Source organism: Coregonus clupeaformis, unplaced genomic scaffold (assembly GCF_020615455.1).
Source record: "Coregonus clupeaformis isolate EN_2021a unplaced genomic scaffold, ASM2061545v1 scaf2833, whole genome shotgun sequence".
NCBI classification, from domain to species: domain Eukaryota; kingdom Metazoa; phylum Chordata; class Actinopteri; order Salmoniformes; family Salmonidae; genus Coregonus; species Coregonus clupeaformis.
In genome coordinates this window covers 1-17,041 of record NW_025536287.1, presented here as the reverse complement: position 1 = coordinate 17,041, position 17,041 = coordinate 1, and the positions used below count along the sequence as shown (strand labels likewise).

The window sequence follows — 17,041 nt, the reverse complement described above, 5'->3', positions numbered from 1 at the left end:
GTAATTGTTTGATTGATGCACCTAGAATATCAGTGTCACTCTATGATGTCACCATTTTTTACTTGGTTCTGACTAGAGGGAGTACAACTACGACCAGAAGTGACTTTTTCGTAGCAGGTTAGTATAATTTATGCAGCAGGTTAGGATAATTAACGTGGCAGGTTAGGAGACTTAGGTTAAGGTTAGGAAAACGGTTAGGGTTAGGGTTAGCTAAAATGCTCTCCTAACCTGCTACGAAATGTAACGTCTGGTTGTAGCTGTACTACCTCTAGTCACAACTCCTAGACTTTCCATCTCCAGAAAATCATTGTTTTGTTAACTGTCGTTTTTTTGCACAAAAGTACAAACAAGATCACCAAGATCAATATATTTCCAACATTCATTTGTCTCATAATCCCATAACTCCTATTTTACAGTTGTTATGATTAGGCTAGGCCTAGTTATTACATGGTTGCAACATAGTATTGACATAGTGTTTCATTTCTAACTCAGTTGATTGTGTGTGTGTTGAGGGGGTAACTTGGCATCGGTAACTTGTGTGCATATGCGTGCGCGTGTACATGCTTTGAGTGAAAACACAGCAACACCTTATTCACTCATGTTTATGCTATATTTGATTGCTTGTGTCTATCCTCAGTGCTGCCCCCAGAATGTGCTCCGGGGGGTCACTCTCTGCTCCAGAACCCATACCGCAGCACCAGTTTCAGCTCCCGCAGCCTACAGCAGTCAGCCCTCCAGGACTTCATCTGTGACCATTCCCTCATACCAGGCTGGTACCAGTTCCAGATCTTTGACAAGCCCGCCAGCATGCCCACACAATGTGTGGAGGTAAATACAGATAATACGTTTTATTTTATAGTATTTTTTCTCTCTAGGTCTCAAAGCATGTTACAATGTATGGAGGTCACCCCATCCCCCAATGTGTCGCAAACACCCATATTGTTTCTTGACTGTATCCAGCTTGCTAATAATCACCGAAATGAAAGCTAGACAGTCAGGGAGCATTGGAAATTCCAAAAAACGATGGCTAGAGGACTATCTTTTTTACATATTTTGACGGCGAGGAAATATATTTTTTTTAAATTGTGCCGCCCTCCGGACCTCCTTGAAGACCAATTGTGGCCCCCGGGGAAAAATGAGTTTGACACACCTGGTTTAGGTGGTCTTTCATAGCAAATGCTATGCCTCAGTCAGAACAGTACAGAAGAGCATTGTCCCAATGATATAAGCTAGCTCTTCTTGCACTAGAGTACTTTTCAGTGAGTAGCCCAGTCATTGCAGTGGTAACATGAGTGCTAGTCTTGGCCTTTGAAGTGAACATAGGCTCTTTGTTCCAAGGAGACTGGGATGGTATTAGCATTAAGCAAAGGACCAAAGAGAGCGAGAGACAGGAGAGAGACAGGAGAGAGACGAGAGAGACAGGAAACATTTTCAGTTCCTCATTTTACCTGGGCTGCCTGCTGTGCTGCAGACTGAAGGATCCATCATAGGTGTCAGCTTCCTCTTCTTCCCAGGGCATTGTCATGTGTCATATTGCAGTTGTTGCCTGCAAAGTGTCGCCCTACCAATCATTACCCATGTAGTTGTATTATTACCACCCAGTATAAACTAGCCTGGTCCCAGACATGTTTGTGCTGTCTTACTTATTGTCACAATGAGTGACAAGGAGTTTGCGAGACAGTGCAAACAGATCTGGAACCAGGCTCAAGTAGTCTTATTCTGTTCTCCATTGTCTTCATCTGTGTCCACCAGGTGAACCACTGTGGGACCCAGGCCCCAGTGTGGCTGTCTCTGGGGGAGGGCGAGAGCCTCCCGCGGCCCCTGGAGGTGACGCAACTGACGGCCTGTGCCACCTGGCAGTTCTTCCTCAGCAGCAGTAAGGACTGCTGCCTGTTCCGCATCCCTGTCACCGTGCGCAACTGTGGAGACTTCTACGTCTACCTGCTCCAGCCCACCCAGGGTTGCATGGGCTACTGCGCACAGGGTACAGCAGCTGTTTACGATAGTCTGTTTAGGTGGAGGCAATGAGGAGCTCTATACGCTATGAAAGTGAGGCTGCATTTTCCAGGAAGTAGCCTTGAAGTCATTTTTTTCTTTTGTAGGCTTTTTGAAGGGTCTTCAATGGGCAGAAACGTAGCGCAATGGTCTTCAGCGCCAAAATGTCATAAAAGGCATCTATCTGGCAGAAGTCAATTCATCCACAAACACAAATAGAATTGTGTAAATGACCGTGTTTTCATGAATTTGATGGTATAATCGTCAAGCCCATTCAAAAGATTAGGGCTGACCCCGGAAGTATGATGTAATGCTGCATCACTTTCATAGCGTATTGCCAATGCTCTATGCTTTGATCTCTTTATGTGTCAATGTAAACGTGACAGTGCTGTAGGTTTCTTTAAAAGTGTTTGCTAAATGCTGGACATGCTCCTAGAATAGAATAGATCTAATTTAATTATTTAAGAGGGAATTCTTATAGTGGTAATAGCGGATGTAAAGGTGACATGATACAACTGTCAAAAACACTAGAGAATTAGCACTAACTGCATGTAACTCATTCAACTGTTATTTATGTGCTAGTGATTCAGACCTCTGTAGCGTTAACTGTTACGACCACCATTGTTCATTGTCTGTTAATTGTCCTGCTATTATTCACCATGCAGAGATGTCAGACTCTGCGGCGGTGGTGTGTGGTCCTGACGAGGTGGAGGTTGATGGAACGTGTAAAGGTGAGTGAGGTCTATAGGAGGCCCTTGTTAAAGTCAGACACCACAACAAGCCACGTCAGAATTGCCAGGCGGTGTGGAATGCAGCAACAGGCCCCTCACAGGTCCTCTTAATGAGCTAAGCATGTGTGTCCTGCCGCCTGCGTCCCTCGCCCCATCTCCATGACGATCTCCATGACGACATCTCTCACTGAGGTCATGAATTATCCCTCCTCTGGTTTTATGGCGAAGGAGGAGGGGGGCTGGGGACATAGGTGGATGGTTTAATTAACTTTAATTCACACAAGAGAAGTTATCAAGTTGGAAGGAATACTATAAATAGGAGAAGGTACCTACTGTTTTGGTTTGTTATGGTTGGCCCCTTTCCCTGATTAGGGTTACAGAAATAGACCAAAATGTTGGAACCCACTGTTGGGCTGTGGCTGATGACTGGTTCCTTGCCTGAAATATTGATTTTGATTACTTGGTGGGTCACAAGACAAAAACATTCAGCCAAGCTTGTATTATACACAACCATCTCATATCACCCAAATACTGTATAAATGATTACCTGCTATATCCATGTAAATACCAGGGACATGTTCAGTAGGAAGAAAACTGAGTGCAACTGGTAGGTACTTCCCATTTTGTCCAACAAGACATTCAGTCTAATTTTGTCAAATAAAACATGTTGCTAAACATTTTGTTACGGTTTACCCTACTGAACACGACTCCGTTATCCCTTCCAGCTAAACAGCCTCCTTCCCCAGCGGTGCCTGTGATAGTAGCAGAGCTCTCTGGGAGCATCGTCTACCTGAAGTGCAGCTTCGAAGGCCACAGCCTGAACAGCTCCCTAGGCTATGTGGTGGCCTGGTCTCGCCTCTCCCCCCAAGGCACCAAAGAAGAACTGAAACAGGAGACTACTGTCCAAACCTTTGCCTTCATCGAGCTGGACGGGATCAACCTCCGACTGGGGGACAAGGTGGGTAGAAGTTACCCCTAACCACTGACGCAGGGTCAGATATCTTTCCTCTCTCTAATGGTTAAGGATAAGATCGAGGGTAGTGCAATTTGATTCGAGACTTGCGGTTATGGGTAGCTTCTACCTCACTTGTAAAACAGTCAAACGCAAAAACAATGCTAGCTTCCGAGCTCTCTCTCAAAACTGAAGTGAATTTGTTTTACAAGTGAGGATATAGAGCGATAGAGCTGGCCGTGTTTAAAACCTAGATTGCCACCGGCCATCAAAGTTAAACAGTATATTGTCTTGTCATCCTTTTATGAAACTCTAGTCAGACATGTTGTTTTGTTTTACTGTGGTATCATGTCTATCACCTGGCTTCAACTGTAAAGGCTTTTATACATCCTGAACTGTAGCCTCTCTCTTCCTCTTGAACGGCTGTGGCTGTCCTTCCCTCTCTGTCAGATTTACTGCAGTTGCTCCAGTTTTTTTCTGGACTCGCCGGACATCCAGGGAACCCCAGTGGAGAGCAAAGAGTTCTTCGCCGGGATCAGGGTAAATCAAAGAGATAGAGAACACTATTTCAAGGATTTGGTGTTTGAGTGTGTGTAAAGTGTGTAAGGTGTGTGTGCGGGCGTGCCTGTCTGTCTGTCTCTCTCTCTGGGTCTGGGTTTGTGTGTCTCCTTTTGTTTTAAGTAGTCACTGGTTAGTCAGAATGTCTCTTGTGACTTGTCTCTGCAGTTGAGACCAGAGGTGACTACTGTGTCTGAGGATGGGAAGGACTATGAGTTGACTGTGGAGAGTACCATCCCTGTCCCCTGCCCTGGCGATGCCTCCTCCTCCTCCTCCTCCTCCTCCACAGAGCAGTGTACTCTCTCCTTACACCTGAGTACAAGCAATCAAGGTAAAGGCTTCGTAAGTAATCCTGCATACTCACAGTATCACCTCAGTAAAGTTATATTCTTCACAATTTAGTATTTTTAATAACTGATTTTGGCAATACGTTTGATTTCCATAGCGTCTTGATTCTCCAGTGACAACGCATTCTGACATGTCGGTATCCCTACGAAATAGACAAAAACAAAGCCAACGACAACAACCATTAAATGATCTATTTGTTCCTCCATAGGAGAGGATCTGCTGGGTCCAGATGTGGTGTTGTCCTCGTGCCAGGTGGATCTCTCCCAGAGCCTGGGGTGTCGTAACGGGGTGTGTAGCCAGGCCCTGGTTCACCTCAGCGCTGTCACAGACTTCCTCAGGGACGGAGACAGGACGACACAGATCTCTGTCAAACCCATCGTCACATCCAACTTCCTCTGGAGCGGCTACACACCACAGAGTGTCCAGGTACTGTAACTGGAAGAAAAAAAACCTTGTGATGGGTTGGGAGGAGAGGGGATGGTTTTTATTAGCCTGGTCCCAGATCTGTTTGTGCTATCTTGCCAACTCCCATGGTCATTGTCACACTGTTTGGCATAAAACTTTGTAAGACAGCATAAACAGATCTGGGACCAGTCTAGGTTGTTACACTTAACTCACTCAATGGAGAATATGCTATGATGCTGTATATACTGTATAGTGTACAATTGCCCATACACAAACTGTAAGTTGCCAACACAATCATATAAGCATGTTCTGTATACACTTTATTTTCTCATCTAGATAGCTGAATGTGAAAATGAAATAAATTATATTTGATATGTGATATCTGCTTTGTGTTTTCAGATCACAGTGAAGGATGTTCCCTCTGCATACTGCTACTCTTTCACTGATCCTCACATCATCACGTTTGATGGCAGGTACTTCAATCACTCCTTTTTAGTCAGCATAAATGATAGATGCAGTCATGGCAATATTAGTCTGCAAATATAATAACAATCACAAGAATACACATTACAGTAACTGATACTGTACTGTAATGTATTTAATGCATTTCCTTCCAGGCAGTATGACAACTACCAGATTGGGACGTTTGTGCTGTACAAGAGCACGCGGCAGCCGTTCGAGGTCCATGTGCGCCAGTGGGAGTGCGGGAGCGTGGTCCACGGCGCCTCGTGCATGTGCGGCTTCGTCGCGAGGGACGGCGGTGACGTCATAGCCTTCGACATGTGCAACGGCGAGCTGGGGGACACCAGGCCGCACCTGTCAGTGAAGAACAGGGACGTGGGCAAGAGCGGCATCCGCATCACTGAGTCTTACCAAGGACGCAAAGTCACAGTGAGTGAATAAATAAGTAAATAAAATGTAACATTAAAACATTTTTAAAAATAAAGTTGTCCTCTGATGAGTTGGTGGTGCCAGGAAAAATAAAAGGTTACTGAGTGGAAGCCCACGCCCACAGGAAGTAGTCATTAGCCAATAGGGTGTTGTGAAAGGCAGTGTAAACTTACAGTGCAAAGTCGGGATTCAATTGTTTATGCTAATTATGATATGATACAGACTGTGATGATATAGCGAAGCACTGGAAAGCAGAAAATAATTTAGTCTCAATAGAATAGAGTAAAATCAAATGAAATACAACAGAATACAATAGGATCTAATCCCCTTTCTTTCTGTGCTGTAGATTACCTTCTCGTCTGGGGCATTTGTGTGTGCCGATGTGTCTGACTGGGGCATGAGTCTGACCCTGAGGGCCCCCAGCTCAGACTGGGGCTACACCGAGGGCCTGTGTGGAACGTATGACGGACAGACGCACAATGACCTCCACACAGCAGGGGGCGCAGCGCTGGACAATGAAGACGTAGCAGCCTTCATCTCTGAATGGAGGTTAGTCTGATGCCAAATCTCAAATCAACCTCTAGTCCCTAACTTTATGGAGTTTGCAGATTCTAACCAGCCTACCAATGATTGCATTGCAGCTTTCATTGTAATTCCTATGCCTATACAGTTTCTTTAGATCTGCAAAACAGGAGCAGGCTTTTGGATATTAATCATTTTGAACATTTACAGTACCAGTCAAAAGTTTGGACACACCTACTCCTTCAAGGGTTTTTCTTTATTTTCACTATTTTTTACATTGTAGAACAATAGTGAAGATATCAAAAACTATGAATAACACATATGGAATCATGTAGTAACCAAAAAAGTGTTAAACAGATCAAAATGTATGTTGTATTTGAGATTCTTCAAATAGCCACCCTTTGCCTTGATGACAGCTTTGCACACTCTTGGCATTCTCTCAACCAGCTTCATGAGGTAGTCACCTGGAATGCATTTAAATTAACAGGTGTACCTTCTTAAAAGTTAATTAGTGGAATTTATTTCCTTCTTAATGCGTTTGAGCCAACCAGTTGTGTTGTGACAAGGTAGGGGGGGTATACAGAAGATAGCCCTATTTGGTAAAAAATCAAGTCCATATTATTGCAAGAACAGCTCAAATAAGCAAAGAGAAATGACAGTCCGTCATTACTTTAAGACATGAAGGTCAGTCAATACGGAACATTTCAATAACTTTTAACGTTTCTTCAATGCAGTCGCAAAAACCATCAAGCGCTATGATGAAACTGGCTCTCATGAGGACCACCACAGGAATGGAAGACCCAGAGTTACCTCTGCTGCAGAGGATAAGTTCATTAGCGTTACCAGCCTCAGAAATTGCAGCCCAAATAGATGCTTCACAGAGTTCAAGTCGCAGACACATCTCAACATCAACTGTTCAGAGGGGACTGTGTGAATCAGGCCTTCATGGTCGAATTGCTGCAAAGAAACCATTACTAAAGGACACCAATAAGAAGAAGAGACCTGCTTGGGCCAAGAAACACGAGCAATGGACATTAGACCGGTGGAAATCTGTCCTTTGGTCTGGAGTCCAAATTTGAGATTTTGGTTCCAACCGCTTTGTCTTTGTGAGACGCAGAGTAGGTGAACGGATGATCTCCGCATCTGTGGTTCCCACCATGAAGAATGGAGGAGGAGGTGTGATGGTGTGGGGGTGCTTTGCTGGTGACACTGTCTGTGATTTATTTAGAATTCAACACTTAACCAGCATGGCTACCATCAGCATTCTGCAGCGATACACCATCCCATCTGGTTTGGGCTTAGTGGGACTATCATTTGTTTTTCAACAGGATAATGACCCAACACACCTCCGGGCTGTGTAAGGGCTATTTTACCAAGAAGGAGAGTGATGGAGTGCTGCATCAGATGACCTGGCCTCCACAATCCCCCGACCTCAACCCAATTGAGATGGTTTGGGATGAGTTGGACCGCAGAGTGAAGGAAAAGCAGCCAACAAGTGCTCAGCATACAGTGGGGAAAAAAGTATTTGGTCAGTCACCAATTGTGCAAGTTCTCCCACTTAAAAAGATGAGAGAGGCCTGTAATTTTCATCATAGGTACACGTCAAATATGACAGACAAATTGAGGAAAAAAAATCCAGAAAATCACATTGTAGGATTTTTTATGAATTTATTTGCAAATTATGGTGGAAAATAAGTATTTGGTCACCTACAAACAAGCAAGATTTCTGGCTCTCAACAGACCTGTAACTTCTTCTTTAAGAGGCTCCTCTGTCCTCCACTCGTTACCTGTATTAATGGCACCTGTTTGTACTTGTTATCAGTATAAAAGACACCTGTCCACAACCTCAAACAGTCACACTCCAAACTCCACTATGGCCAAGACCAAAGAGCTGTCAAAGGACACCAGAAACAAAATTGTAGACCTGCACCAGGCTGGGAAGACTGAATCTGCAATAGGTAAGCAGCTTGGTTTGAAGAAATCAACTGTGGGAGCAATTATTAGGTAATGGAAGACATACAAGACCACTGATAATATCCCTCGATCTGGGGCTCCATGCAAGATCTCTCACCCCCTTGGGGTCAAAATGATCACAAGAACGGTGAGCAAAAAATCCCAGAACCACACGGGGACATAGTGAATGACCTGCAGAGAGCTGGGACCAAAGTAACAAAGCCTACCATCAGTAACACACTACGCCGCTAGGGACTCAAATCCTGCAGTACCAGACGTGTCCCCCTGCTTAAGCCAGTACATGTCCAGGCCCGTCTGAAGTTTGCTAGAGTGCATTTGGATGATCCAGAAGAGGATTGGGAGAATGTCATATGGTCAAATGAAACCAAAATATAACTTTTTGGTAAAAACTCAACTCGTCGTGTTTGGAGGACAAAGAATGCTGAGTTGCATCCAAAGAACACCATACCTACTGTGAAGCATGGGGGTGTAAACATCATGCTTTGGGGGCTGTTTTTCTGCAAAGGGACCAGGACGACTGATCCGTGTAAAGGAAAGAATAAATGGGGCCATGTATCGTGAGATTTTGAGTGAAAACCTCCTTCCATCAGCAAGGGCATTGAAGATGAAACGTGGCTGGGTCTTTCAGCATGACAATGATCCCAAACACACCGCCCGCAACGAAGGAGTGGCTTCATAAGAAGCATTTCAAGGTCCTGGAGTGGCCTAGCCAGTCTCCAGATCTCAACCCCATAGAAAATCGTTGGAGGGAGTTGAAAGTCTGTGTTGCCCAGGACAGCCCCAAAACATCACTGCTCTAGAGGAGATCTTGATGGAGGAATGGGCCAAAATACCAGCAACAGTGTGTGAAAACCTTGTGAAGACTTACAGAAAACGTTTGACCTGTGTCATTGCCAACAAAGGGTATATAACAAAGTATTGAGAAACTTTTGTTATTGACCAAATACTTATTTTCCACCATAATTTGCAAATAAATTCATTAAAAATCCTACAATGTGATTTTCTGGATTTTTTTTCTCATTTTGTCTGTCATAGTTGACGTGTACCTATGATAGGAAATTACAGGCCTCTCTCATCTTTTTAAGTGGAGAACTTGCACAATTGGTGGCTGACTAAATACTTTTTTTCCCCACTGTATGTGGGAACTCCTTCAAGAGTGTTGGAAAAGCATTCCAGGTGAAGCTGGTTGAGAGAATGCCAAGAGTGTGCAAAGCTGTCATCAAGGCAAAGGGTGGCTATTTGAAGAATCTCAAATCTCAAATATATTTTGATTTGTTTAACACTTTTTTGGTTACTACATGATTCCATATGTGTTATTTCATAGTTTTGATGTCTTCAATATTATTCTACAATGTAGAAAATAGTACAAATAAAGAAAAACCCTTGAATGAGTAGGTGTGTCCAAACTTTTGACTGGTACTGTACATGAGCTCTTTCAGCTGTGGTTGTGATGTATTTCCACTAGAAATCCTAACTGATGAGTTTGTATTTCTCTTCTGGCAGACTCCCTCCCCTGGTAGCAGCTTGTTTGACACCGTTCCGGCCTATCAGAGCGCCCCAAACCCTCACAGGTACTGTAACTGTGAAGAAGAGTCCCGCCCCAAATCCCGCGAACCAGGTCTCAGCCAATCCCTGGCTCCGACTCCTCCTGTTATCACCACGGCAACGTGAGACTCCACAGTATAATCCCCACTCGCTAGATGTCACTGCCGAATACATCAACTCAGTAGAGCTGTTCAAAGGCCACCATGTCTACCCCCTCAGGGAACTCCAACCAGCATGGCCAGGCCGAGACACCGCCTCCCAGCCTGGAGAGAGAGAGCTCTACCCTAACAGGCTCCAGCCATGGAGCCAACAACCAGAGAAGCCGTGAAGGCGCCAGCCCTACCAGTTCCTCCCCAACACGCCCTACCAGAGCTTGAGCCAGTCCGACCTGGAGGGCTCACCTACTTCCCTTCCCAGAGGACCACGAGCTGGCAGCCCAGCCCGAGTCCTCCCTTCCTCCACACCTGGCTCCACCCCCGTCTGGGCTAACACAGCTCCAGGCCAGGGTGCAGTGCCAGCGGGTGGTGGCTAACTCCAGTGTGGCCCTGGGCTGCGGCCGGCTCTTAGGCCCGGCCATAGTGAGCCAGGCGGTGGCTATGTGCGTCAGCGACCTCCAGCTAAAGGACGACCAGGCCTGGGTGGGCGCCACTCTGCCTCTGCTTGAGAACGAGTGTGAGAGGAGGCTAGTGGAGGAGAGGGGGAGAGAGGGAGAGCACCAGGACATGTTGTCCTTCCTCAAGTGTCCTAATCTATGTAATGGGAATGGGCAGTGCTCCGAGTGGGGGTGTTTGTGCTTCCCCGGATTCGGCTCCTACGACTGCAGCGTTATCTCTGGTAAGAAGAGGGCAGGATTGGATCAGTAACACACATCTATAAGTCAATCATACATATTGTAAGTCAACACTAGGCCAGGGTTTGGCTTATAGTTAATCAAAATGAAAGACATATCACAGTAATTAGCTAATCCTAGTAAAGCGATTAAAAAACCTGCTGGCATTTTTTTTGCTTTCTATTTCTGTCTGTCTCTGGTGTCGTCTGGGATGGGAAGACCAGACTCCAGAGATCACAGAGCTGAGAACGAGGGACACTGTGTGATGTCAGACAGAGTGACTGCTCCCACTGTACAGGTCTTTGGACAAGGCTTCAAAGACTCCTATGAATCCTCAAGTGTGAATTTTGAAGGAAAAGGTACCATACCACATCACACACACAAACACACACATACACACCGACACCGACACACACACACACACACCGACACACACACACACACACACACACACACACACACACACACACACACACACACACACACACACACCTCCATACTTCGTGATATTATTTTCTGTAGCACAGTACTTCTGACCCCCGCCTGTCTCTGTCTGCGTGTGTCCAGCTTGTGGATGGTGAGTGGACCTGGACGAACCCGTTTTCCCGGCTACCTTCCTGGATGTGTCAGGTCTGGAGTGGGTCGGCTCCCTGGAGTACAGACAACCCACTGGCAGGCGATGGACCCGGATAGTGGCCACCGACGGACCCCCCGCACGCGGCAGATCAAAGTCAGGTGGAACAACGCTATGCAGCACATCTCAGTAATGTTTTTGCCATTTCTAACCAGGAACTGCCAGTTTAAGCTGTGACCCAAAAGGCCCCAACTCCACCAATGGGTCCACAGACTCATTTGGGAATGGGCCAATGACCCATAAAATACAGCTGGATAACAGAGCCCTAAACAATAGTACTATTTGAGTAGGGCAGTGTTCTGGTCTAGTGTTCTGATATGGTTTGTTTGCAGACACCTACCAGATGTTTTTAAGATGGTGAAACCCGGACAAGATAACTTACTTATAGTAGTAGCTTCTGTAAATATTTATTACAGAGAAGTCACTAGATAAGTAAGTCATTACAACATTGTCTTGGCAGGTGTCCAACGATGCTACGGCTAGGCAGCAATGCCAAGATCCTGACCCCGTTCGATGGACCTGTAGATCTGCACGCTCAATGCTGACGTTCTCTGTACCTCGAGGGTGGGTTTCTCTTTGTTTTTTTTCTCAGGGTTTTAATGGTATCAAGCAACGTTTCTGGTAGCAAGATCAGAATGTGTTGTTTGAATGATTAGAGTCTGATTTGTAAATGATTCAAGACTTCTAACAGTTAACTTTTTCCTTTTTTTTCATGTCCTTAGAATTCCTTGTGTTTTCCAATTTGATTGAGGAAGTGTTCTCAGCCTGGAGTGGATGTATAGAATCAACTTCTCGTAGTTTGTGTTCTTTTTTCAGCCACTAACATTCAACAGAACAGTACATTATGTTGTGGGACATTCAACAGATGTTCAGGCGAAAGCCATTTCAGGCCCCTTTCCCACCAGGAAATTCCAGCAATGCGGCCTGGCCCTTCTTTAAACTAAATGTGAGTGGTAGCGCGTGGGGGATGCAGTAAACTTACCACGACCAGCCTGGAAGCGCCTTAACACACGACGCCACACACAAAGCTAGGGCTATGTGGCGCAAGTGGGGACACTTCAGGCTGAGGAATGCGTGCTTCCACATCTCCATGTGCTACCTGAGCACCACTTCTCGTAGTTATGTGTCCAACCAGTTTCCTCTGAAGAACTCAAACAGAACATTTATCACCCAAACAAAAAGTGGCCAATGCTCTGTTTGTCATTTAATGTATGCTGGAGGTCCATATAGAAGTGGTGTGGGTGAGATGATAGGGTTGAAGCTGGCATAGATTACCTTCTGCATGAGACCTGAACACAGGAAACAATTAGGTGTTTTAGTCCAATCAAGGTTCACTTGCGTGTGTATGCAGTAGGTCAATGCTAGCCCTGTTCTCTTTTGGTCCGAAAAGTGTTCCTGGTTCCTAATTGAATGAGCAAGATTAGATGTTTGATGTTTTCAAAAGGCAAACAGATATATGCCAATTGTGTTGCTAAGGTGTATCGATCCCCAGGAGAAAACATGCAACATTGGATACATGTATGGTATGGAGAGGGAGACCGAAATCCCAGAAGCCCTTGCTTGATATGCCGACCAGACTCCTCCAAGACACATGGTCCACCGCTGAGAGTAAGACAGCACCCCCTACTAAACTACAATATGTAGTACTTTATAATTACTTTTAATATTATACAAATGCACCTGTATACAACTTCATACCAAGCCAACTGAAATCGGAAAAGGCATATTGCTACCACCAACTACTGGACGAGAGCACACGGTCACAGAGAACACAATATGGCTGCATGGTTTCTGGAATATGTAAACATGTCAACAGCTCAGAGTTGGTCATGCTGTAGGGGAATAAGGTGTGATTGAGGTCAGCGTAATTACAGAAACTTAAAGTACTTTGGTGTACTGTAATTGTGGTTGATTCAATGTGTTCCAATGCCTTCTTTTTGTTGTGTTTTGATTTTAGTTTTCGTTGTTAATATAAAATATAGGCCAAACCACTCCAGATTAAACTGGTTTGAACGAGGAATGAAAACAGAAAATCTAAAATTTTACAAAAGATCGATAAAACATATCAATAAAACAAGTTGAAATAAAGGAACATTATTTCCTCAAATATGAATATGGCCTTTACCTTACGAAATTATTAAAGTATTAGGTTATTATTATGTTATTACTAAATACTGTTCTGCTCCTGGCAGAGAGTTCAGCCCCAGCAGCTTCAGGTAGCCCAGGGCGTCTGCAGACGTCCCAGGGGAGAACTTTGTGTACCAGCTGCAGGCTCAGGACCCAGAGGGCTCTATGTGCTGTTCACTCTGGAGTCAGGCCCCAGTGACTCGCCTCCCTCCCCCGCTGGCCTGGTCATCTGGAAGGCTACTGACGCTGCCACCTCCACCTCCACAATAGACCTTTCTGCCCACCAACACAGAGATGACACAATGCTGAGACGCATGCCTCTGTCCAGTAGTGGGTTAGTCTCGCTTACCATGCCAACAGGCTGTTGAAAGTGACGCTTAAAAGGTCTAAATATGGAGAGGGAGCTCTAGATGTGTAATTATCATTGCTCGTCAAAGATCACATACTGTATGAGCATGTCCTGTATCCAAGGCTATGCTAGCCTTACTGTACTAGCAGGACATTCAAAACCAAGACACAGTACCTTACCCATGCATCTTACCCATGTAACCAAGATATAGTAACTTACCCATGTTCTGTAGCTTACCTCAGATACCAAGCTCTACTAACATATCCTATTCCACTGTGTGTCCCCAGGTCTCTGTGTGGCCCTTGTGGCTGTCTGAACAGAGCTTCCTGGTGTTACAACATCAACCTCCCTCTCTGCAGTGGGGGAGTACCTATGTATCTGTCCCGCTGGCTTCAGAGGGGACAGGTGTGTGAGGGAGGACATAGACGACTGTAAACTCCTGTAACCCCTGCCGCATGGCCAAGTGTATAGACGACCCAACTCTTTCTCCTGCATCTGTCCCCCCGAATGATATGTACGTACATGACAGAAAAACAGAATTGCAAACTGGGGGTTTGAGCCCTGAAGGCTGATTGGCTGGTATATCAGACCGTATACCACGGGTATGACAAAACCTATATTTTAACTATTCTGATTATGTTGGTAACCAGTTCATAATAGCAAAAAGGCATCTTGGGGGTTTTAGGTGAATATGGGTGGAATGATAATACTGCTAATGACAGATTACACTCCACGTTGCGTCGTGCTTAAGAACAGTTTCAGCTGTGGCATATCAATTCATACCACACTTCCTCGGGCATTATTGCTTAATGAGGAATACATATTTGTATGTTGTGCATGCTGTCCATGCCAATACTGCACCACTTTGGGTGTCTGATGCTTTTCTGGACTTTTTCTGGGTCTCAGATGCTTTATTACTTTTAATCATTCTTTGGTTATGAAGATATGCATTCTAAGAAGTATACTTTTAGGACCACTCTTTCAGTGTGTGGATAGCCTACAAGCAGGGCCACATTTTCTTTTCTGGTTCAGTGAATTTGGAGTATGATGTTTTGTTAGTAGATTACATCCTGTGTGTGTAAGGCTGTGTACTTTATGTTGTTTTTTGTGTTCCAGGTCATACCTGTAGAGAGGGATTTGGATGAATGTGCCGCAGAGCCGCCTTCCTCTGGGGTGGGCTGCAACAATACACTGAGCTCATTCACCTGTGGCTCCTGTCCAGAGTGGTTACACTGGGACGGGAAGAGTTGCAGTGGGTCCCACGTTTCTGTTTTTTTCCCTGTCTCTGTATCTCTCTTTCTTACCCTCATTCTCTCATCAATATATTTATATTGACTGTGAGTAATTATATTCTACCTCCTCTTCTCCTTTATGTAGTTGAATCAGAGCCTTCCCAGTGGGTAAGGGTGATGACTATGAGCCTATTCAGAGTGCCCGCAGTTCGCACCTGCTGTACCCACTGGAGGTCACCAGGTTCTGGCACGCAAACCATCAGGCCAGGCCCTGCTCCAGACAACCACAACACCAGGGGGTGCAGTGCTTCGAGAGCACACATGTGTCCATAGGGTACATCTGTAACCCTATCCACTGGGCTCCATGGCAACGGACACACTGGTAGAAGCACCACAACAGGTGAGAAGGGTCACCTGATCATTTAGTTGATGGATTGATAGGGTTAGTTGATAGAGGAATTGAGTTATAATAAATGAGCATAAAAATCAAGCTCTATCCTCTTAACTTCCAGTGCTGGTGGATAGCCAGCCACACAACAGAGAAGATGATTCATGACAGAAGACTCCAGTAGGGAAATCACTGGCACCACCTCCAACTCCTCCTCTTCTTCCTCCTTCCAGAAAAGGAGGAAAACTGAGGGGCCCTCATCGGGTAGCAAGAGAGTGTCCTCCATGGAGAGAAAGACACCTATTAGCCCTCAGGACCAAACTATCACCAGAGTCTCCACCACCAATCACAACAGAGGTCAGAGCAGCAAGGTGGACCTGGACTCCCTGACCTCAACCACGGGGTCAGGGAATATCGACTCTATAGTGACTCCAGGCGGACTCGCCCTGCTCCGGTGTGCCCCAGGCCCACTCATTCAGGTTCTTCAAGTGTGAAGGGCTATTCGTATGGATATGATTGGAGATGGGGAACATCGTGGAAGGTTAGCGGGGTTAGCACCTTGTTCTTTGGTTTTAATTCATATACAATATTGTCAATAAAAGTTTGGACACACCTACTCATTCAAGGGTTTTTCTTTATTTTTACTGTTTTCTACATTGTAGAATAATAGTGAAGACATCAAAACTATGAAATAAGACATATGGAATGATGTAGTAACCAAAAAAGTGTTAAACAAATCAAAATATATTTTAGATTTTAGATTCTTCAAAGTAGCTACACTTTGCCTTGATGACAGCTTTGCACACTCTTGGCATGAGGAATGCTTTTCCAACAGTCTTGAAGGAGTTCCCACATATGCTGAGCACTTGTTGGCTGCTTTTCCTTCTCACTTTATGGTCTAACCCATCTCAAACCCCATTTCTAATTTGGTTGAGGTCGGTGATTGTGGAGGCCAGGTCATCTGGATGCAGCACTCCATCACTCTCCTTCTTGGTCAAATAGCCCTTACACAGCCTGGAGGTGTTTTTTGGGAGTCATATCTGTTGAGTTGAAAAACAAATGATAGTCCCACTAAGCGCAAAACCAGATGGGATGGCATATCGCTGCAGAATGCTGCACACATAGCTTTGCATGGGCGTGCCTTGAATTCTAAATAAAACACAGACAGTGTCACCAGCAGCACCCCCCACACCATCACACTCCTCCATGCTTCACGGTGGGAACCACAGATGCGGAGATCAACCAGTTGATCACCGCATGCCTCACAAAGACACGGCGTTGGAACCAAAAATCTCCAATTTGGACTCCAGACCAAAGGACAGATTTCAACGTCTAATGTCCATTGCTGTTTCTTGGCCCAAGCAAGCCTTCTTCTTATTGGTGTCCTTTTAGTAGTGGTTTTTTTGCAGCACCGACCATGAAGGCCTGATTCACTTAATCTCCCTCTGAACAGTTGATGTTGATGCTAGCTACTTGAACCTGTGAAGCATTTATTTGGGCTGCACCAGAGGCCAGTTAACCCCTAAATGTGAACTTTCCGCAGCAGCTGTAATTCTGGGTC

General features: G+C 45.2%; 1 protein-coding gene across 1 annotated transcript; it reads left to right on the top strand.

Moving 5' to 3' along the window:
• Positions 1–15: 15 nt before the first annotated feature.
• LOC123489194 (von Willebrand factor D and EGF domain-containing protein-like) lies at positions 16–10,047 on the top strand. Its single transcript, XM_045219854.1, has 13 exons — positions 16–32; positions 77–117; positions 638–828; positions 1,753–1,984; positions 2,661–2,726; positions 3,452–3,684; positions 4,129–4,218; positions 4,405–4,567; positions 4,793–5,010; positions 5,389–5,462; positions 5,607–5,880; positions 6,227–6,429; positions 9,897–10,047. The coding sequence occupies exons 1-13, from the start codon at positions 16–18 to the stop codon at positions 10,045–10,047; spliced, it is 1,953 nt and encodes a 650-aa protein (XP_045075789.1).
• The last annotated feature ends 6,994 nt before the right edge of the window (positions 10,048–17,041 follow it).